Source organism: Schistocerca gregaria, chromosome 1 (genome assembly GCF_023897955.1).
Source record: "Schistocerca gregaria isolate iqSchGreg1 chromosome 1, iqSchGreg1.2, whole genome shotgun sequence".
Classification (NCBI taxonomy): Eukaryota; Metazoa; Arthropoda; class Insecta; order Orthoptera; family Acrididae; genus Schistocerca; species Schistocerca gregaria.
Window position 1 is genome coordinate 292,693,772 of NC_064920.1, and position 24,626 is coordinate 292,718,397.

Sequence of the window (24,626 nt, forward strand, 5' to 3'; positions counted from 1 at the left end):
TATGCACATGAATAAGACTTCATTTGCAGTTGGTTCTTGGGGTGACTGGATACCTCAGTGATGGGGCTGGAGCCTTCAGACAAATCCAGAAGACACTTCTAAGAGCATGACACACATTTTGCTAGAATTATTCCCACTACTAACCAACAATTAGCTTTCAGGCCTCACAGAGTGATCACTGAGAGAAGTGGTTTGGTCTTTAACTCCACTGTCCTCAAGGAGGAGAAGTATGTTACTCTCCACAACATGTGACACATCATGAAACCCAGATAAAATTTCATGACATGTTTTGACATCTTATGGTGAGGCTTCAGCTGTTGCCGGCTACACATCTCCAGAGCAGCAAGTTACACATCGGACTTTTCCTGTTTCCTTGGTAGTGTATTTCATAAATCTCATGCATGTTTTTCTCTTTAAGAGATTTAATCTTGTTGTTTTTAATTGTAAATGTAAATTCAGGCAGTCTGTAGTGTAGTTTCCATTTCTTCTGAACAGCAAGTTATAGAGCTCATTAAACCATTCAGAGTCCATTGATCATACATCAGGAGGGTATCAAGTTGCATATTTAGGTTATTTAGGTTTCTCTCTTTTTTCAGTTAGTATTGCTAGGATGGGTAGGATGTGAGAATGGTGTGTGTGGACATAGAAGGAGCTGGCCACGGTCCATGAACAGCTGAATGCAGCTGAATGTGCGTTTGGCTATGGCCGTCCACCTTGAGGTTGCTGCCTCGGGGTGTACAGTGGCAGAGAATTTGGCACATCACATGAGATAGATCAGGCATTGTATGCTTTGCGCAGGTGCTCTTTTGCTGAAGCACCTCATAGAGTACCCAGCATGGTTGGCAATGCATTTGTTTGCACAGAGTGGAGGATCAGTGTGGAGACTAATGGTCTGGCATTGCTTGTTCACTGTGAGATTGAAAAGTCTGCCTTTTCTTGAGCAGGGTCCGAGCAGGCACGCATGGGGAAGAGTGTGTTAGTTATTGGGAACTCCAACATTACATGTGCTACGGAGCCACTAAGGGAGTTAGCATTCAGTGCTGGAAAGAAAGCCAATATGCACTCCTTATATATGACGGGAGGCCTCATCTGAGATATGGTGGAGGCCTTGCCTGCAGTTATCAAGAATCCAGGATGCAGTTTTATGCAAGTTGTGGCTCACATCAGCACCTATCACGTGGGTGCTGAGGCCATCCTCAGTCCATACAGATTGCTAATTGAAGTGTGAAGGCTGCTGGCTTCACACAGGGGCTCAAGTGGTGCTCACATCTTGCAACATTGTTCCCAGAGTTGATCAGGGTAGATTGGTTTGGAGCCAAATGGAGGTCTCAATCAAAGGTTTCGTCAACTCTGTGATGGTCTTGGCAGCAGAATTATGGCCTGCATTAATGTGTAGGGAATTGTAGGATTCCCTTGACAGGCAAAGGGTGCAGTACACAAAGGTACTAGCTGCTCAGGTAGCAGAGTATTTGTGGAATGCATATGGTTTTTTTTAGACTAGGCAGTAGTTCGAGTTACTCCAATAAATAATCATTGGACAGTACACAGATAGCAAAATCACACTGTGTTCAGAGTAAAGGCACTTTGATTGTCAAAATTTTGTCAGTAAATTATCAAAGTATTCATAACATAGTTCCTGAATTTGTAGCCCTCCAGAAACTTCTCATACTCAAATTGTTCTTGGCAGTAGGGGCTGGCTGAAACCTGAATTGGAAAGCTCTGAGATATTTAATGAGTCAGTCAGGGAATGTATATTGAAAAGACAGATTAAACACTGTAGGAGGGGGAGTGTTCATTGCACTCACTCCGTCTTCAGGCCACGAGTGGCCTACCGGGACCATCCAAACACCATGTCAACCTCATTGGAGGATGCGGATAGGAGGAGCGTGGGGTCAGCACACCGCTCTCCCGGCCGTTATGATGGTATTCTTGACCAAAGCCACTACTATTTGGTCGAGTAGCTCCTCAATTGGCATCACGAGGCTGAGTGCACCCCGAAAAATAGCAACAGTGCATGGCGGCCTGGATGCTCACCCATCCAAGTGCTGACCATCCCCGACAGTGCTTAACTTCAGTTATCTCATGGGAACCAGTATATCCACTGCGGCAAGGCCGTTGGTGTTCATTGCAGGTGACAAAAATACTGTTGCTCTTGAGTTTGAATTTGAGTGTGACAGTAAAGTTTATTGGTCATATATAACAGTCTAGATGCAATCAAGTTAATTGTTGAATGTTGTTACCAGACACCCGATTTTGCTGAGACAATTTTAGAGTCATTCAAAGAAAGTCTATGGTCAGTAGTGTACAAATACCCAGATCATGCATTACTAGTTGGAGGTGACTAACCTACTGAATATAGGCTGGGACATCTGTGGGTTTGTTATAGGGGGTAGAGATAGAGAGTCTTGTGAAATACTTTTGGATACTTTTCTGAAAGCTGTCTTGATCAGCTTGTTTGACAGCCCACATGCAAGAGCTTGTAGCTTCAGACAGCTGACCTTATGGATGGCATCAGTATGGAGATGGGGGTTTGGAGAGGTAGTGCTCAAGAGCAGAGAGACCATGGGTATGTGGGATGTTTGTGTAAAGGGATGTAGCATCTATGGTGACAAAAAAGGTTTCAGGTGGGAGAGGAGTGGGAATGGATTTGAGGCGTTCTAGGAAGTGGTTTGTGTCTTTGATGTAGGATGGGAGTCTGCGGGTGATGGGTTGGAGGTGGTCTACCAGAGCTGAGATACTTTCTGTTGGGGCTTTGAAGCCTGCCACAATGGGACGGCCAGGATGGTTCTCTTTGTGGATTTTGGCTAATAGGTAGAAGGTAGGGGTACGTGGCTCAGGTGGAGTGAGTAAGTCTATGGCCTTGTGAAAGACCTTGGATTTTTTAGGATGGAGAGAATGGGATCCTGGATAATAGCTTTGTAGGTTGAGGTGTTGGAGAGTTGACGCAGTCCTTCTGCCACATACTCCACACGGTCAAGTACCACAGTTGTGGAGCATTTATCTGCCAGGAGGATGACAATAGAGTGGTCTGTTTTCAGCTCCTTAATGGCACGGGATTCAGCTGGGGTGATGTTGGGGGTTGTCGGGATGTTCTTCAAGAAGGACTGGGAGGCAACACTGGATGTGAGGAATTCCTGAAATGTCAGCAAGGGATGGTTTGGGGGGAGGGGAGGAGGATCTCTTTGAGAAGGCGGTCGAAACTGTTCTAGACAAGGTTCAACACTGGGTCTAGTATTTGGTGGCTGTGTTTGGATAGTGAAGTGATATTTCCAGTTGAGGTTCTGGGTGAATGAGAGGAGATCCTTAACCAGGGCAGTGTGGTTGAATTTAGGTGTGGGGCTAAAGGTTAAGCCTTTTGATAGAACCGATGTCTCTGGAGGAGAGAGGGATCTGGATGAGAGACCCCTACCTTCTACCTATGACACAAAATCCACAAAGAGAACCATCCTGGCCGTCCCATTGTAGCAGGCTTCAAAGCCCCAACAGAAAGTATCTCAGCTCTGGTAGACCAACACCTCCAACCTATCACTCGCAGACTCCCATCCTACATCAAAGACACAAACCACTTCCTAGAACGCCTCAAATCCATTCCCACTCCTCTCCCACCTGAAACCTTTCTTGTCACCATAGATGCTACATTCCTTTACACAAACATCCCACATACCCATGGTCTCTCTGCCCTTGAGCACTACCTCTCCCAACGCCCACCCGAAGATCTTCCAAAAACCTCGTTCCTCATCACACTTACCAACTTCATCCTCACCCATAATTACTTCACTTTTGAAGGCCAGACCTACAAACAAATCAAGGGAACGGCCATGGGAACCAGGATGGCTCCGTCCTATGCCAACTTCTTCATGGGCCGCATGGAGGAGGCTTTCCTGAAGACCCAACAGCTGCTTCCCCTTGCCTGGTATAGGTTTATAGATGACATCTTTGTGGTCTGGACTGATGGTGAAGTAACACTCCTTAATTTCCTCTATAACCTTAACTCCTTTTCGAATCTGAATTTCACCTGGTCCTTCTCCAAAACCCAAGCCACCTTCCTGAATGTTGACCTTCATCTTGTTGAAGCTCACATCCACACCTCTGTCCATATCAAACCCACAAACAAACAACAGTACCTTCACTTTGACAGCTGCCATCCATTCCACATCTAACGCTCCCTTCCCTACAGTTTAGGTATTCATGGCAAACGTATCTGCTCCAGTGACGAATCCCTCAACAATTACACCAGTAACCTGACCAGTGCTTTCCTCTCCCACAAGTATCCTGCAGACCTTGTCCACAAACAGATCTCCAGTGCAATACATTCCTTCCCGTCCAACAATAATGTTCCTACCCCCAGACCACACAGAAGCATCCCCCTTGTCACCCAGTATTATCCTGGCCTCGAATACATCAACAAATTACTCCACCAGGGATATGACTTTCTCAAGTCAGCCCCTGAAATGAGATCATCGCTTGACAAAATTCTCCCCACACCACCCAGAGTTGCCTTTCATCGCCCCCCTAACCTCTGTAACATTCTTGTTAAACCCTACAATATTCCCAGACTACCTTCTCTACCCAGCAGTTCCTACCCCTGTAACCGACCCCGCTGCAAAACCTGAAAACCTGACCCATTCATCCCCGCCACAACCACCTACTCCAGCCCGACTACTGGTAGAACATACACAATTCAAGCCAGGGCCACATGTGAAACTACACATGTCATTTATCAGCTGACATGCCTGCACTGCACAGCCTTTTACATCGGTATGACAACAACTAAACTGGATGAGCGCATGAACGGACACAGACGAACAGTCCGCCTAGGAGATATCCGATACCCAGTAGCGGAGCATGCCCTCCAGCGTAATTCTTGGGACCTAGGAACCTGCTACACTGTATGTGCCATTTGGCTTCTCCCACCCAACACCAGTCCCTCTGAACTGTGGAGATGGGAACTTGCACTCCAACACATCCTTTCATCCCGCCATCTCCCTGGACTGAACCTACGTTAAACAATCTCATTCCCATTTACTCTTCAGTCTTCTCCTCTTTCCCTTTCCTCTTTAGCCATTCACAACCCTACATTTGATATATGAGCCTACCAGTATCCAAAATGTTTATTAAGATATTTGAAAGATACTGAACCTTGGCAGTGCTATGCTACGTTCATATTAAACTCTTACAGAGCTTGCACTGTTCAATTACACATAATAATACTTCTCTGAAGGTAGCTTAGCTGCTATTTCACATGTGTCATTCCTTTTAATCCTGCTAGTGTCATCATCATAATATATGTTTTCAGTGTCTCTAGGCTACAGGAGCTATTGAGCTGTTTCAAATCAGATGTACCATTCCTGCTGGGAGAAAGATATGGATTTAACATTCATATGCCACATGGAGGCTATAATTATGTGACAGGAGGAGGTGGCATGGTACTCAGCTTAGCAGCTGCACAGCTTATTGCCAAATCTACCAAATGTCAATGTCCTGACATCTCGACACCAGATGATATGTTTCTTGGATCATGTGCCACTAGGCTGGGAATACCAATAATTCACATTCCAGGATTCCACCAGGTTTGTATCCCTGATACTTGTGCTACGCATTGATGAGTGTTGTGGTTATTCACAGCAAAAACACCAGTGCACTGTGTTATTTAAATGTTGTCATAGCAGCTCAGAAATGAATTTAATTCATGTCCAAAATATTTGTAGTTGAAAAGGAAAACTTATTCAGTTTATGAAATGAAGTTGCCACACTAAGACAAATGAGTTTTTCACTTTCTAATTTTGTGCCAACTTGATTTTGAACTGGAAAATATTTTCTTAGAGAAAGAAATTGTTTCCTGGGTCTCATCACTTGACCAAACAACTGTGTTGTAAAAAAGTCTTCTTTAACACACATGAAGTCAGTAATTTACGTTACAGGAATTCACTGGCTTAGTATTTTTAAAATTGTTCCACATTGTGGTAATTTTTTTTCCTAATTTGAACAAAAGAAAGCAGCAAAGTCAGTATAGAATTCCACACAGATTTGTAACTGTGGAAATAATATGATATGAAGCAGCAACACGTCATATAGTTTCTGAATGGTATTTTAAGGTGTTATTTCTGCTGTAAGAGCCACATATCTTGCATTATCTGTGCAGATGTCCTCAGTGAGAATTTCTATGTCACCACACTAACAGCTATCAGCAAGACAGCAAGCACAGGATGGACAAGACTCATGATGTGAAATTTAAAACATTCATGGCATATAGAGTCTCCCATGAAACATCATACTAACTGGCAGATATAAGTAACTTACTGCCATAATATTTCAGTTCAGCATCCTCTGGCCGTCTTCAGGTGTATACTGGTGAAAGTGCACTGAGCTCCCTGTTGAAAACTGCACTGGTGCATGAATGGTATATCGAGTAGTCACTGCACATGTGTTGCTAGAGCCCATGTTTGCCTGCTGCAAGTCTGCATTGCTGGAGCATCCTCCTTGATATCAATTTGACCATCTTCACCTTGGACTTCAGTCATGTCTCCACTGATTTCTTAACAACAAAACTCCAAAAGTTTGAAGGATGACCCACATTTTTTGTATCACTGTATTTCATCAAGTGACCAATCGTATTAAGTAGTTTGCAATAGTGGATTTACTGTCTTAGAGTGTGCCATTTGTGTTCCATGATGTGCTCCTGTACATACATGTCATTTACACTACACAAGGTATCCCAGGGGGAATGGTCATTATTCAGGGGCATGACAAAAACTGTGATTCGAAGCAAAACAGTGTAGTAAACATGGGCTCTAAAATGCATACTGTGAGAGCTATGAACGTTTGTTCAGTAGAAGAGACATGTTTCCTAGTTGTGGAGATGGACATTTTTTTCTTGTTTTAGTCCATACTACCATCTGTCAGAATACTGAAAGAAAAGAGCTTTCAGTAGAAGAGATGGTTTTCAAAGTGCCGAATATGAAAGAGTGCTCATAGTTATTAAGGGCTGATACTTTTGATGGAGGCAAAAAGATCACATTAACCATATGTTTAGTACTTTGGCTATTTTCACAGTAATTTTTCCAAAATATGACAGGTAGGCTGTCGTCTTTCAAAGGGCTCATTCTTTTGCTTGTTGTGCCATTTATATGACTATAGTAATTTCATCTGCTAAATGAATATCCATTTTTTGGGGGCATAATTTGGTAGTATTCCAGTTCTACTTGCAGCATCTGACACTGTAAGGGAAAGGGTCTTCAGAATGACCATTGTTTGTGCTAGAGGATGGCAACTAGTTACCTGCAAATACAGTCTGTATGAGTAGGCTTTTGAAATATTAAATGTCCAAGTGTATAATAAGACACCTAAGAATGGCAAACATCCTCCTTTCTCTACCTCCATAGTAAATGTTGTGTTTTTTATGTATGGGTGTAAATGTTGAAGGTAGTCTCAGATAATATCCAAACCGTTAGGCCAAACTATGAAAATGTCACCATAATATTGTCAAAATACTTTTGTTTTTAAATCTGCTGAGCTGAGTGCAGGCTCTTAAAAATCCACAAGGGAGAAAAGGATTCCTCATGGCAACATCATCAGATTGTTTATAAAACTCATTGTTAAATAAAAGGTACTTTGAGGGGAGAACGACAATGCTGTTATGTCAACACCTAACCTGTTGCTAATGAGACGTAGCAAGTCCACTAAAGGCACTTTTGTAAAAAGGTAAACAACAGCAAAACTGACCAGTAAGTCACTGCTTCACAGCTTAAGTTACTTACGTCAGCTATTAAAAGGAATAGAATTACTTTTATGATGTGGACATTTGCCAATAATGGCCTTGAGTAAGGATACCAAGTGCTTGGACAAATCGTAGATGGCTGTACCAATACTGATCACTATAGGTTGTAGAGACACACCTTCTTTATGGTTTCTAGGCAGTCTGTATAGCCTAGGTGGAACTGAACCATGTGTTTCAGTCTCTTTGGTAGAGAAGTTAAATTCAAAAGTTCTGCTGTTTTTATCCTCACATGATTAATAGCAAACCAGCACTTTTATTAAAAATGCTAGACATACAATGAAACTAACAATTGACAACTGGGAACATAATTCGGAATGATACAAATGAAGAGTTCCTGAGTGAGTTCTTCAAGGAAATTGGAAAGCCACTCATTAATAATTTCAACAATTATTGTGAATAACCATTGACAATCTAAGCCCAGCAGCACATAAATCTCAGAATGAGACTCCTTGAAGGTAGCACAGATCCCAAGTTCAATCAGTGGTATGCTGTCCCAGAATTACAAAGTCTAATGGGGCCAGGGTCAGAGTAGAGGACTAGCTTCTGGTGACTGCTTAGTGGTTCATGGTGGTGCTTCTGCAATGATCCCTGGGACTGATGTTGCAGCTGGAACCACCCAGTCTTTAGCGGACAGTTGCTTAAATATAGATCAGGCAGATGCCTACTTAATTGGGGCTCTGATGGACATGTGATCTGAGCAAGCAAAATAGTTCTCCACCTGTAGTGCCATCAGTGGTGACACTAACACCATGGTGTGGTGATGCTGGTGGCATGAATTTTCTTGGAGCTGTTCATAGGCTTGGTTCTAAATATGTGAGAATCTGTACATCGGCCAGTATGTTTATATGCGTGCAGTGTGCCGTTGCCTGTGCTGCTGCCTATTGTGGATATGTTAGTGCGGCAACCCAATGATCTTGGGTGCAATACCGGTAGATACAGTCACAGGACATTGCAAGTAGGATGCTAGCCAATCTTATGGAACACTAAGTCACACAGTAAAACATTGTTCTTATTCACTTAGTCATCCCATGGTATGAGCGTGGTAACGGTACCTTTGTCCACTTTGCATACTACCACATGTACGTCTGCTCATATGTTTTCCAGTCAGACAATGCATGGAATCCTATTAAAGAAAGACTTCGTGCTCTGCCTGAGCAGCATCATTCTGCAATTTTGCTGTGTGAAGACAGTCAGCCTGATAGTGAGTTGGGTGCCCACAGTAGCACACAGGCCTGTAGCAGACACACATGTGGTCCAGCAGTGTGCACAAAGTGACAACTAGCTGCTTGATACATGCACCGGCATGGTTTGAAACAGCAGAGCTCAATGTTCGTTCATTAGTATATACCTGAAGATGGCCAGAAGACTCTGTGCCAAAATATTGTAGCAGCAATTTATAGACATCTGGTACTTGGCTTGAAATTTCATGGAATAAAACACATGATATCATCACATTTGACCATGGGCAGGTTGTGGGGGTCTCATGCATGGGAGACTCTATCTTTGAGGTTGTGTAGATACTGGTTGCAGTTGTGTCAAAGATACACTGTGAACATCTCAAAGAGAACTGTAACTATCAGAGTCAATATGTAGATGACAGGGATTGTTGTAGACTATTGCAGACAGAAGCAACGGTTGAGACATCTGTTCCTCTTGTTTTAACTCGTGGTGTGATGTTTCTAATTAAGTCCACGGAGACTGCCAGAGAAGGTGTTGTGACTCGCCGATCTTTCAAAGTGCCGCCGTGCAGTTACGCGCATCTTCTACATGCGGCACTGCCTGCCAGCCATGCAGCAGCGGCCATAACTGGACTCGGTTATGATTTGACTGTTAAAGTGTACGCACGTTTTACTCTGTTTACTTGATCTGTGACTTTCATGTATTGCATCTTCCTTGAAATATATTTGTTCAACTTGAAGTTATTCCACTTGGCGACAAGGTAGTGATTTTTCTCTTGCATTATTGACCCACATGTTTCCATTGGTACTTTAGAGCAAGTATTGCAAGGTCTCATAGAACAGCAAATGCTTCTCACAAATGTGATTCGTGATTTCATCTTGGCATCAAATACGGGGCGTCTCTCGTCGTCGTCTCTATCTACTTTTCCCCCTTATGACGAGATGGCGGAAGATTGGTCTGATTATGAAAAATGTCTTCTACAGCACTTCTTGGCATTTCATGTCACAGATGAACAAACATGTAAGTCTCTGTTCCTTTCATGGATTTCACCTCAAATGTATCGGTTGTCGTCGCAATTGGCTCCTTTGAAAGATCCTGCATCTTTGTCCTTTGCTGAAATGTGCTCACTTCTGTCCATCTATTTTCAATAGCAAACACATGTGGTAGCCTCTCGTGTTGCCTTTTATCATTGTCAAAACAACCAAATTAATCCTATTGTGCTTGGGCTGCTAAACTTCACAGCCTCAGTAGAAAGTGTCAATTTGTTACTGAAGTTCACAAAGAATCGTACGTCAATTCCATGGTATGGGATGCAATTATCCGATCAGTGCCCCACAAAGAAGCTAGGCAACATGCCCTTCAGTTGGCAAATCTGACTTTAGATGAAGTCCTATCCATTGCTCAGTCTTTTGAAATTTCTCACACCGCTGGAGCGCAAATAGAGGCATGGGGTGACGTCGGGGAAATACAACCTCTGTGCGATGTTGACGAAGCGTGTGGCGTGTCCCTGCTGGCCGACGTGGCCGCAGTATGCCCCCAAGCACAGCCTCGGCCTAACCATAAACAAACCTCTGAGAAGCTGCACCAAAACTCACGGCAACTTCCTTCATGTCTGCGGTGGTTTATGAAACATTCATGAGAAGATTGTCCACAACGTTGGGCCATGTGTCACAAATGGAAAAAAAAGGGTCATGTGTCATCCGTTTGCACATCCAACTGCATACATAATGTTCATGAACATGACGCTGATTCTGATTCTGTGTTGTCTGTCAATTGTACCTCTTCCCTTTCAGGAAAGTTATTCCTCACTCTCCAAATACTTGGTCGAGATGTTTGCATGCAGGTGGATGCTGGTCCTGCTGCCACTATCATCAATTCTCAGACGTATCTTCAGTTGGGTTCTCCAATACTGTCACCTGTCACTAGACAATTATGGACTTACAATAAACAGAAGATATCTCTCTTGGGACAATTTGATGCTGAGGTATCTTACAAATCTGTCGTTCGCACTGTTCCCATATTTGTGGTCGACCATAGTAGCGCTCAGAATCTTTTTGGTTTCGATGCCTTTTGCATTTCTGGGTTCTCCATAGATGACTGTCAATATCATCTCTGATGCTATTCCTTATGCTCAGTTGGATTCCTTGTCGACGACATTTCTCCTGGGTTAGGCCGTGCAAATGACTTTGAAACTCATATCACGCTCAAAGCCACTGCTCGGCCTAAGTTTTTTTGGGTTCCGCCCATTCCTGTGGCCCTTCGTGATCAGGTCAAACAGGAGCTGGATTGTCTCACTGCTTCAGGGATCTTGCTTCCTGTCACTTCCAGTGAGTGGTCCTCTCCTGTCATTGTCGTTGCTAAGCCAAATGGTGATATTCGTCTCTGTGGCAATTTCAAAGCCACTGTAAATGCTCAGGACCTGAAGAATTGTTCACTAAACTTGCTGGAGGCTAGTATTTTTCTAAACTTGACCTGTCAGAAGCATATCATCAACTTCCTGTCGATGCTGCTTCCTGGCAGTTTCTGGTCCTTAACACACCTTTCAACCTCTATCAATACCAATGATTGCCATTCGGGGTTGCCAGCGCCCCTGCTCTCTTTCAGCGATTCTTGGAACAATTATTGCTCACTGTCCCTGGGTGTGTAAATTACCAGGACGACATTGTTGTCACTGGTTCCACCACTGACAAACATCTCCAAATTCTCGGCACACATTTTCATGTCTTACAGACTGCCGGTCTTAGTGTAATCTTCAGAAATCAAAATTTTTTCAGGCATCTATCACGTACTTGGGGTTTCAACTCTCTCGGGATAGTACTTGTCCGCTTTGGCATACTGGCGCTGCAATCGATGCCCTTCCTCGCCCTACATCTGTTAAGGAACTGCATGCCTTCTTGGGGAAAATAGCGTACTATCACAAGTTTTTACCGTCTGCTGCTTCGGTGGCTCAGCCGTTGAATCTCCTGTTGCATAAACATAAAAATGTGCCTTTTCACTGGTCCGCGTCATGCGATGCGGCTTTCCAGAAATTGAAGACTATGCTGAAACAGGCCCTGTGCCTGGCTACTTATCAACCTGGCCAACATCTTGTTCTTGCCATGGATGCCTCTCAATATGGGGTCGGTGCAGTCCTTGTGCACCATTTTTCTGACAGTTCTGAACAACCCATTGCTTATGCCTCCAAAACGCTCACAGATGCCCAACAAAAGTATTCTCAAATTGAAAAAGAAGCTTTAGCCATTATTTATGCTCTTCATAAGTTTGGTGTTTTTCTCTATGGATCCAAATTGCATCTTGTTACGGATCACAAACCACTTGTTTCCTTGTTTCATCCATTAATGCCACTTCCCGACAAGGCTGCACACCGCTTCCAGCGTTGGGCTCTTTACTTGTCTCATTTCAATTATGAGATTCATTTCCGGCCAACGGCTCAACATGCAAATGCTGATGCACTGTCTTGCCTTCCTATGGGTCCTGATCTGGCATTCGATAAGGACGAAATTTTGCGTTTCCACCCGAATGTTGCCGAGCCGCGAATTGTGGACGGGTTCCCCATCACCGGGGACCGGCTGGTGGCTGCTACGGGTTCTGACCCTACCCTCTCCCGAGTTTTATGCTGTATTCAGAAGGGTTGGCCAGATCGTCCATCCACTAAGACTATGCTTTGCGTTACTGCCTCACGGCTAGGGATGGTGTTATCCTCCTTTCCACTGAAAATGCTTCGCCGCTTGTTGTGGTACCTGTGTCTTTGCGTGCTTCGGTCTTGTGCCTCCTTCACCAAGGGCACTGGGGTGTCTCTCACACAAAATTTCTGGCACACTGTCATGTGTACTGGCACGGCATCGACTTGGAAATCGCACACATGGTCGCTGGCTGCGGCCCTTGTGCATCACAGGGCCACCACCCCGAAGTCGTTTTTGTCACCGTGGCCTTCGCCTGAGAAGCCCTGGGAGCGTATTCTTGCTGACTTCATGGGACCTTTTTTAGGTACATATTTATTTATGTATTTTTATTTATTTATTTAACCTGGCAAGATTAGGGCCATCAGGCCCTCTCTTACATCTAACCAGGCATTCTACTTATTTTACATTCATATGTTTTAGTAGGCATGTTAAATGACATCTAATACAAAAAGTGAAATAAACAATTAGAGAGGTACACCTGGAAAAAAACATTATTGAAAAAGATTTTAGATAGGAGTGCTGGCAGCAGGGAGTATGAGGGAGACGCATGGTGAAGGGAGGAGAAGAATAGAGAGACATGATAAAACATAATTAAGGAAATATAAAGGAAAAGAAGATTGTGTGGCTAATAGAGATAGATGAAGAGGAAGGCATCTCAGGAGCAAGATAGGAGATGCTAGCTTTGCTATTTGACACATGAGAGGATTGGCCTTGTACATTAATTTTGTGGAGAATTTTATGAGGATGATAGTAGGAAATGCTTCAACTTCTTCTTAAAAGCAACAGGAGATTGAATTTTCCTCAAGGTAAGGGGCAGTTTGTTCCAGAGGCGGACAGCGGCAACTGAGAAGGAGTTTGCAAAAGTTTTTGTTTTGTGAGTGGGCACAGTTAGGATACCAGATAAGAGTGACCTTGTGTTTCGATTATGATGGCATGACAAGTTTTTAATCTCTGAAGCAAGGTACTGGGGTGCTTGCGCGACGAGGAGTCGGTGAAGTAGACATAGAGTGTGGTAGTCACGCAGTTTGTCCGGCCACAGCCACCCTAGCTCAGAGTATGAAGCACTAACATGATCATATCGGCGAATGTTGCAGGTGTAACACACACAGGCATTCATGGTTAGCTCTAGCTGTCTTTTGTTTTCACTACTCATGCCTTGTTGAATCATGTCACAATAGTGGAGGTTCGGTAGAACGAGTGCTTGCACGAGCTGGCGTTTCAAGTCCTGTGGAAATATGTTCCGAAACTTTTTGAGAGCATAGAGACAAGCAGACGTCTTTCGGCACACTGCGACTGTATTCTCCGCCCAGTTGAGATGCTTGTCCAAAGTTACACCCAAGTTCTTCACTGTTTTCTGATATGGTATTGGAGTACCGTCGAGCAGAATAGGAGGTAGCCGTTCGCGGAAATCTGGTCTTATTAATTTCTGATGGGCTATTAAGATTTCTTGCGTCTTTTTTGCATTTAATTTAAGCCCCAGGTTTTTCACCCATGTCACTACTGAAGACAGATCATCATTCATCAGAGTGATTGCAGTGTTTACATCTTCAGGTCTGACGCTTAGGTAGAGCTGGAGGTTGTCAGCATAGAAACGATATTTGCAGGAGGACAAAACCGACGAAATATCGTTGACATATAAAGAAAACAAAAGTGGTCCTAAGATTGATCCTTGTGGCACTCCTGAAGAAACATGTTTCCAGGAAGATTTTTCATTTACGCAGACAACACATTGCTGTCTGTCTTTTTAAGTAGCTTTCCAACCATCTCATTGCACTATCAGAGAAATTAAGCTGTTGCATTTTTCTGAGCATTATGTCAAAGTTAACAGTGTCAAAAGCTTTGCTAAAGTCCAGTAGCGTCAATATTGTTGCCTTTCCATTGTCGATGGCATATTTCAGGTCATCAGTTACTTTAATTAGAGCAGTGTTTGTGCTGTGATGTTTACGGAAACCGGATTGAAATTTGTCATATAGACTGAATTCATTCAAGTGTTCAGTGATTTGGTCATGAACAATATATTCAAGTGCTTTGGAAACAGCAGGAAGTATGCTAATTGGTCGGTAATCACTAGGCAGTTGGGGGTTTTCAATCTTAGGGATGGGTCGAATTATGCTTCTTTTCCATGCAGTGGGGTGTATTCCGTTCACAAGGGAAAAATTAAATATGTCAGTTAAGACAGGTACTAAGATATCGGCAACATTCTTAATCGTGGTTATACCGATACTGTCGTTGCCTATTGCATCAGAAGAGATTCTCATTATTGCATTTCTTGCCGTATTTGTTGTTACATGTTTTAGATGGAAGGTATCGTTGTCAGTTATCCTGTTTGGGGATTCTTGTGGACGGTAATTATCAGCCGTGCTGGTATTCAGAGGTGCGGAGAAGAATTCATTTAATTCGTTAGCTGACACATGAAAAGTAGTTTCCGATTTTGCCTTTCCGACCCCCAAGCTACGGAGATTCTTCCATAGAGTCGTGGGTGTCAGATCGCTGCGTACAATGGAGCAAGTGTGCCTGATTTTGGCATTCCGAATGCATTGTTTCACTCTGTTCCATAGCTTTCTATATTCTTCGAAACGCTCGGGTTTCGGATCTGCCTTGAAACGCCTGTGGGCAGCATCCCTATTAGTCATCATTTGACGTAATTCAGCTGTCAGCCATGGAGCAGGAGATTTTCTTACACGGACTGTGCTCACAGTTGCATGTTTGTCATAGAGGGCAGTGAGTTTATCACCAAGTTCATTAATTTTGCCGTCGATTGTAGGTTCTCAGATTATTTGATGCCATGAGATTTCTGAGCAATCGGCTGTTAGAGCGTCAAGGTCAATACGTTTCATGTTCCTATAAGTTATGTAACGCGATTTGATCCTTGGGGGCTGCACAGAGTAGGCCAGGAATATTACATCATGTGCTGAGAGGCCAGGGGCCGATGATTGACCAACATCTCTTACTTTGTCAGTCTGTTTCATTGCGATTACGTCTATAAGAGTATGACTGTGCGCCATATGGTGTGTAGGTTGTAATGGAAGAATGTTCATGCTATTGCAACTAAACAATCTTCTTAGGTTTATTGCGGAGGGAGTGTCTCTTATCAGGTCTATGTTCAAGTCACCCATTACGATGACATGTTCATATTGACACTGAAGTGAATGTAATTCCAACTAGAAGGAACTCATTGAGCTTATTTTTGGCGGCTTGTACACGACGCCAGTCAAGAATTTCCGACTTTGTAAATTTATTTCAATGAACATGAATTCAGCCTCTTTTTCTTCAGCAGGATTTGACGTACATAAGACTTTTGCTTTGAGATCTGTTCGTATATACGCGCCGACCCCGCCAACTCGCTTTTCTGATCTGTCTGCCCTAAGAAATGTGTACCCGGGGAGATGAATAGATGCAGAGGATATGTGTGGTTTCAACCACGTTTCGAATAAGAGGATTACGTGGTAGTTTAGTTGGTTGAAGAGGAGGCTAAGTTCTTCGCAATGCGCAGGTAAAGACTGGATGTTGCAGTGAGCTGCTAAAAGCTCTGACGCGTTCCGCTGAGCAGCCTGGAGTAGGGTGGCAGACTGGTTTGTCCCTTTGTTAGGCACTACCTGCCGCAAGGGGCACTGGCCAGTGTTTCCGCCAAGTGACATAATACAGGGGTGTCCGAGATTTTGCGCGCCCTGTTTGTGACTCCGCGAGTGCCGAAAGAAAGGCGACTGCAAGAGATTTCCTGAGGTTGCGGGAGTATAGAAAATGGATTAGTGGTATCGGTGCAAGGAGAATATGACCAAAATGGTGACGGCTGTGTGTCACTGAGTATCCTATGTCGTAAGAGGAGAAATGTAATTAGTGTATTTGAAACAGCTTAGGGTGGAAATAAGGGAAAGGGGAGTGATATAAGAGGCCGATGCTGCCAGCAGAGAGAAGTAAGCTTAATATTTAATAGATTATCGTAGGAAGCTAGAATTAAATTGAAATTTACTAAAGTGATACTGGTAGTGATTATCGTAGGAAGCTACAATTAGATTTAAATTTGCTAAAGTGATACTGATAGTGATTTTTGTTATAAACAATTTAAACCGAAGAGATGGGTGACTAATGAACTAAAGGAGAGGCTAATAATAGCAATAGAACTATTACAGAATGGAAGAGAATAAACTGAGAAAATGAAAAAAGTATTAGCAGTAACTAAAATTGAGCAATGGTTAGAGCTACAGACACAAAAAAATAGTAAAAAGTTAATACAGTTACAAAAAAATTCGTTGAAGGTACAAATATGAGTATAATTAAAAAGTTAATATGATTACAAGACTATATCTGAGTATAGGGCTGTTACAATTTGCAAATGGTGTTAAGTTTGCACTTTTGGCTCGAGTAGCTTCACTTAATACTATTCAGTTCTGTCATGTTTGTGACTGTCTTCTTTCCAGCTGCTGCCTTAATGATTACTCTGCCATCCTAAGTCCACACATTCTGAAGACCGAAATGGGATATGGCACTGTTTAAAATCTTTAGCCGCTCTTGTGTCAGATCTTCCCTTATTGTAAGCCCTGTCCTTGCTAACTTCTTCTTCTGGCTAAAGATCTCAGCCCTTTTTCGGTACGACACAAATTTCATTATTATTGGACGAGGTTTGGTAGCACCTGGTAGTTTTCGTTCCACTCGATATTGGCTTCTCGTTATTGATGCCTACTCTAACTTTCCTTTCATTGTCCATTGCACATCGCCTACCACCGCGGCAACCACCAATACTCTCGCTCACATTTTCTCTTTGGAATGCCTTCCATCTACGCTTGTTACTGATAATGGTCCGCAATTTGCCTCTTCCGGTTTTGCGGATTTTTGTGCCCGTCATGGCGTCATGCATGTCACAGCCCCTCCATTCCATCCACAATCAAACAGTGAGGCTGAACAACTGGTCCTCACATTTAAGGCTCAGATGAGGAAACTCCTGACTTCTTCTGCTGATGATGCGCTTCTCCAATTTCTGGCTCTTACCGTTTCACCCCCATGGGTGACTACAGCCCATGGGGGTGCTCTTACATGGCCGACAGCCCCGCACACTACTTCATCTTCTGCGGCCTTCCACCTCACGGCCGTGGGTATCTTCGCTTGGCCGGTTCACCACCAACGACCTTGTATGGATACGGGGATATGGCAGGCGGCCAAAGTGGAGTCCTGGCCACATCTTACGACACCGTGGCCAACGCCTGTATGAAATCCAGTCGGACAAGGGTTTTGCAGTGCGTCACTCAGACCAGCTTCGGCCTTGTGTGCCGGCAACACCTGTACCGGATGCCGCTACACCACCTTTGGCTCTAGCTGACGCTCGGAATACTGGAATCTCTCATTACTCACAACAAAGTCCTCTCACCATGATATCAGTGCCAGCACAAGAACTGACACCATCAGGAGATGTGCCCATGCAGAAACCAGATGAACATCATCTGTCGGAGCAACTCTACTCGCCTCCTCCTCCTACGGATGCGGACACATCATCCATGTCTACTGTTATAACAACCGGACTTGCCGCAACGGGCAGATTGGTGCACGGGGCCCTATCTGATTTGACCCCCACGTCTCCTGTCATCTCGACCCGTTATCATTGGGGACACTTCCGTCCATACGGGAAGCCTACTCCTCGAGACTTTATGGCCAGTCAAACAACACCTATGGATGTTAGCAATCTACAGGCCACCTCCATCAAGACCTGTGCAAAAAATTCAAAGGGGGAAGACTGTTGTGACTCGCCGATCTTTCAAAGTGCCACCGTGCAGTTATGCGCATCCTCTACATGCGGCACTGTCTGCCAGCCATGTAGCAGCAGTGCCACCGAAGCGGCCAGCCAGCCAGCCAGCCAGCCAGCCAGCCAGCCAGCCAGCCAGCCAGCCAGCAGCCGCTAGACTTGGACTCAGTTATGATTTGATTGTTAAAGTGTACACGTGTCTTACTCAGTTTACTTGATCTGTGACTTTCATGCATTGTGTCTTCCTTGAAATATATTTGTTCAACTTGCAGTTATTACAGAAGTATATCACCTAATGATGTATGGAAGCTTAAAACAGGACAGCTACAATACCCTTCAAAATGACTTTATGGTAGGAGTGTCAAAATATTACCAATGAGCTGAAAGTAGGTAGTAATGTCTGGAATTCATTAACAGTGGCTATGGGTCACAGTGTAGCAAATTACTCGTGAGTTGTATGTATGCTGGACAGCAACAACTGGTGAGCAACTAAACTGTTCAAATCATATCTTTCCTGTGGGTTAGGGAAGCTACCAGCTTACATGTAAACCCATACATAGTACATGAGCTTCCATTTCTTCTTCTTTAGAGCTCTTGAGGTGTCCTGCATGTACAGCATCACCATTCACTTGCCCGTGACTCATGAACTATGTCAAACTGGTTTGGGGTTGCTCCACAACTGCGATTGCAGTTCTGTGGAATCTCAGGTCCTCTAAATGATTCCCATTGAGAATATATTGCATACCATCATGTGAGATTTGTGTTTCTTTGACTCAACACGAACCAGTCACTGTAAGCTCTGGATGGAGTTTGAGTGTTCATGGATCAAAATGACTATTCAAAGCTTTGTTGTCTCATAGACTGTATGCCTTGATGTATTACCATCATCATTATCGTCATCATCATCACCACCATCATTATCAGGGTGGTGCTACACAATACTACAGTAGGTGTAAGTATAAGGCAATATTCACAGCTGTATTCCCATCATGTAGCAAACGTCTTCAGCTGTTGGCCTAAATGATAAGTTTAAGGTTCAAGGAATGTTGTATTCCATTGTATTTTTTTAGTGGTACTCTTGTCTACAAAAACAGCTTATGCATCTCTCTCTCTCTCTCTCTCTCTCTCTCTCTCTCTCTCTCTCTCTCTCTCTCTCTCTCTCACACACACACACACACACACACACACACACACACACACACACACACATTCTTAATCCCAGAAATCGTGCAGTGGGTTGTTATACTTCTATATGGGACAAGTCACACTTATAATTTGTACAAAGAAACAAATAAGCCGTCTTCTGACCACACACACACACACACACACACACACACACACACACATATATATATATATATATATATATATATATATATATATATATAAAACAGAAAGAAACTTCCACATGGGAAAAATATATTAAAAATAAAGATTCCAAGACTTACCAAGCGGGAAAGCGCCGGCAGACAGGCACATGAACAAAACACACAAACACACACACAAAATTACGAGCTTTCGCAACTGGCAGTTGCTTCGTCAGGAAGGAAGGAAGGAGAGGGAAAAATGAAAGGGTGTGGGTTTTAAGGGAGAGGGTAAGGAGTCATTCCAATCCCGGGAGCGGAAAGACTTCCCTTAGGGGAAAAAAGGACAGGTGTACACTCGCACACACACACACATATCCATCCGCGCATACACAGACACAAGCAGACATATTTAAAGGCAAAGAGTTAAGGGCAGAGATGTCAGTCGAGGCGGAAGTACAGAGGCAAAGAAGTTGTTGAAAGACAGGTGAGGTATGAGCGGCGGCAACTTGAAATTAGCGGAGGTTGAGGCCTGGCGGATATCGAGAAGAGAGGATATACTGAAGGGCGAGTTCCCATCTCCGGAGTTCGGATAGGTTGGTGTTGGTGGGAAGTATCCAGATAACTCGGACGGTGTAACACTGTGCCAAGATGTGCTGGCCGTGCATCAAGGCATGTTTAGCCACAGGGTGATCCTCATTACCAACAAACACTGTCTGCCTGTGTCCATTCATGCGAATGGACAGTTTGTTGCTGGTCATTCCCACATAGAAAGCATCACAGTGCAAGCAGGTCAGTTGGTAGATCACATGGGTGCTTTCACATGTGGCTCTCCCTTTGATTGTGTACACCTTCCGGGTTACAGGACTGGAGTAGGTGGTGGTGGGAGGGTGCATAGGACAGGTTTTACACCGGGGGCGGTTGCAAGGGTAGGAGCCAGAGGGTAGGGGAGGTGGTTTGGGGATTTCATAGGGATGAACCAAGAGGTTACGAAGGTTAGGTGGACGGCGGAAAGACACTCTTGGTGGAGTGGGGAGGATTTCATGAAGGATGGATCTCATTTCGGGGCAGGACTTTAGGAAGTCGTATCCCTGCTGGAGAGCCACATTCAAGGTCTGATCCAGTCCCGGGAAGTATTCTGTTACAAGTGGGGCACTTTTGGGGTTCTTCTGTGAGAGGTTCTGGGTTTGAGGGGATGAGGAAGTGGCTCTGGTTATCTGCTTCTGTACCAGGTTGGGAGGGTAGTTGCGGGATGCGAAAGCTGTTTTCAGGTTGTTGGTGTAATGGTCGAGGGATTCAGGACTGGAGCAGATTCGTTTGCCACGAAGGCCTAGGCTGTAGGGAAGGGACCGTTTGATATGGAATGGGTGGCAGCTGTCATAATGGAGGTACTGTTGCTTGTTGGTGGGTTTGATGTGGACGGATGTGTGCAGCTGGCCATTGGACAGATGGAGGTCAACATCTAGGAAAGTGGCATGGGATTTGGAGTAGGACCAGGTGAATCTGATGGAACCAAAGGAGTTGAGGTTGGAGAGGAAATTCTGGAGTTGTTCTTCACTGTGAGTCCAGATCATGAAGATGTCATCAATAAATCTGTACCAAACTTTGGGTTGGCAGGCTTGGGTAACCAAGAAGGCTTCCTCTAAGCGACCCATAAATAGGTTGGCATACGAGGGGGCCATCCTGGTACCCATGGCTGTTCCCTTTAATTGTTGGTATGTCTGGCCTTCAAAAGTGAAGAAGTTGTCCTTCACCTATACATCGACTCGGCCAATGAACACACCCGTCAACTCCTATCCCAAATCAAAGTCCTCAATCTTTCCTCTCCCGCATCCACACCGGCTGTACATAGCATCCTCCTACAGGCCAACCGCAAATTAGAACAACATGCCACCCTCCACCTCAAAAAACTATCCAATCTCCTGGTTTCCCACCTCCGGAAAGGCAACTCACTCACCCTCCACAACCTTTCCAACAAACCTCAACCTCCTCTCATTGCACACAGACCCAGTCTCTCCCATCTACTCAATCTCCCACTTCCAGCTCCACTCCCCCCAACACCTCAAAATTCTAGTCAACACAATCTGGAACCACAACACCCCAATTCAGTAGTTAACCTTTCCTCCAAACCCCTCTCCCAATCCGAAACCTCTGTCCTATCCAAAGGCCTCACCTTCAGCCCCACTCCCAGGTTCAACCAAACTGCCCTTGTCAAGGATTTACTGTCCTACACTCGTAGTCTCTGCTGGAAATATCACTTTGCCACGAAGAAAAACAATCCTGATCCCACTCCTAATGATCCAACTCCCCAAGACACTATCCAAATTGAACCCTGCCTGCAACAGTTCCGTCCTCCATCACAACGGGACCCACCTCCTCTTCCCCAAAATCACCCTCTCCAAACCTTCCAGGAATTTCTCACTTCCAGCCTTGCCTCTCAATCTTTCTTGAAAAACCTTAATCCTACTCCCAACATCACCACAGCCGAATCCCAGGCTATCCGTGATCTGAAAGCTGACCGATCCATCATCATTCTTCCGGCTGACAAGGGTTCCACGACTGTGGTACTTGATCGTCGGGAGTATGTGGCTGAGGGACTGCGTCAGCTTTCAGACAACTCTACGTACAAAGTTTGCCGAAGTAATCCCATTCCTGATGTCCAGGCGGAGCTTCAAGGAATCCTCAGAACCTTAGGCCCCCTACAAAACCTTTCACCTGACTCCATCAAACTCCTCACCCCACCGTCACCTCGCACTCCTACCTTCTACCTACTTCCTAAAATTCACAAACCCAAACATCCTGGCCGCCCCATTGTAGCTGGTTACCAAGCCCCCACAGAACGTATCTCTGCCTACGTAGATCAACACCTTCAACCCATTACATGCAGTCTCCCATCCTTCATCAAAGACACCAACCACTTTCTCGAACGCCTGGAATCCGTACCCAGTCTGTTACCCCCAGAAACCTTCCTGGTAACCATTGATGCCACTTCCCTATACACAAATATCCCGCACGTCCAGGGCCTCGCTGCAATGGAGCACTTCCTTTCACGCCGATCACCTGCCACCCTACCTAAAACCTCTTTCCTCGTCACCTAGCCAGCTTCATCCTGACCCACAACTTCTTCACTTTTGAAGGCCAGACATACCAACAATTAAAGGGAACAGCCATGGGTACCAGGATGGCCCCCTCGTATGCCAACCTATTTATGGGTCGCTTAGAGGAAGCCTTCTTGGTTACCCAAGCCTGCCAACCCAAAGTTTGGTACAGATTTATTGATGACATCTTCATGATCTGGACTCACAGTGAAGAACAACTCCAGAATTTCCTCTCCAACCTCAACTCCTTTGGTTCCATCAGATTCACCTGGTCCTACTCCAAATCCCATGCCACTTTCCTAGATGTTGACCTCCATCTGTCCAATGGCCAGCTGCACACATCCGTCCACATCAAACCCACCAACAAGCAACAGTACCTCCATTATGACAGCTGCCACCCATTCCATATCAAACGGTCCCTTCCCTACAGCCTAGGCCTTCGTGGCAAACGAATCTGCTCCAGTCCTGAATCCCTCGACCATTACACCAACAACCTGAAAACAGCTTTCGCATCCCGCAACTACCCTCCCAACCTGGTACAGAAGCAGATAACCAGAGCCACTTCCTCATCCCCTCAAACCCAGAACCTCTCACAGAAGAACCCCAAAAGTGCCCCACTTGTAACAGAATACTTCCCGGGACTGGATCAGACCTTGAATGTGGCTCTCCAGCAGGGATACGACTTCCTAAAGTCCTGCCCCGAAATGAGATCCATCCTTCATGAAATCCTCCCCACTCCACCAAGAGTGTCTTTCCGCCGTCCACCTAACCTTCGTAACCTCTTGGTTCATCCCTATGAAATCCCCAAACCACCTCCCCTACCCTCTGGCTCCTACCCTTGCAACCGCCCCCGGTGTAAAACCTGTCCTATGCACCCTCCCACCACCACCTACTCCAGTCCTGTAACCCGGAAGGTGTACACAATCAAAGGGAGAGCCACATGTGAAAGCACCCATGTGATCTACCAACTGACCTGCTTGCACTGTGATGCTTTCTATGTGGGAATGACCAGCAACAAACTGTCCATTCGCATGAATGGACACAGGCAGACAGTGTTTGTTGGTAATGAGGATCACCCTGTGGCTAAACATGCCTTGATGCACGGCCAGCACATCTTGGCACAGTGTTACACCGTCCGAGTTATCTGGATACTTCCCACCAACACCAACCTATCCGAACTCCGGAGATGGGAACTCGCCCTTCAGTATATCCTCTCTTCTCGATATCCGCCAGGCCTCAACCTCCGCTAATTTCAAGTTGCCGCCGCTCATACCTCACCTGTCTTTCAACAACTTCTTTGCCTCTGTACTTCCGCCTCGACTGACATCTCTGCCCTTAACTCTTTGCCTTTAAATATGTCTGCTTGTGTCTGTGTATGCGCGGATGGATATGTGTGTGTGTGTGCGAGTGTACACCTGTCCTTTTTTCCCCTAAGGGAAGTCTTTCCGCTCCCGGGATTGGAATGACTCCTTACCCTCTCCCTTAAAACCCACACCCTTTCATTTTTCCCTCTCCTTCCTTCCTTCCTGACGAAGCAACTGCCAGTTGCGAAAGCTCGTAATTTTGTGTGTGTGTTTGTGTGTTTTGTTCATGTGCCTGTCTGCCGGCGCTTTCCCGCTTGGTAAGTCTTGGAATCTTTATTTTTAATATATATATATATATATATATATATATATATATATATGCACAAGTGATACTACAGGACATTACAGAATTCATATTTCCACGGATACGATTTCAGTTAGTGCCATTCACATTTATATAACACACTCAATATATTTAAATATTCTTCTATGGAGTAAAAGCAGTGATGTGTTAAATATGCCATTCTAAAAGTTTAAACTTCAATAT

The 24,626-nt window shown here is 44.7% G+C and overlaps 1 protein-coding gene across 2 annotated transcripts in view; it reads left to right on the plus strand.

Moving 5' to 3' along the window:
- The window catches only part of LOC126341671 (beta-1,3-glucosyltransferase), a 77,209-nt gene that overhangs the window by 47,726 nt on the left and 4,857 nt on the right, over positions 1-24,626 (plus strand). For both annotated transcript variants that reach the window (XM_050001790.1, XM_050001791.1), the window contains exon 10: positions 5,297-5,570. In XM_050001790.1, the coding sequence (XP_049857747.1) occupies positions 5,297-5,570 (274 nt within the window). The remainder of the gene's footprint in view (positions 1-5,296; positions 5,571-24,626) is intronic.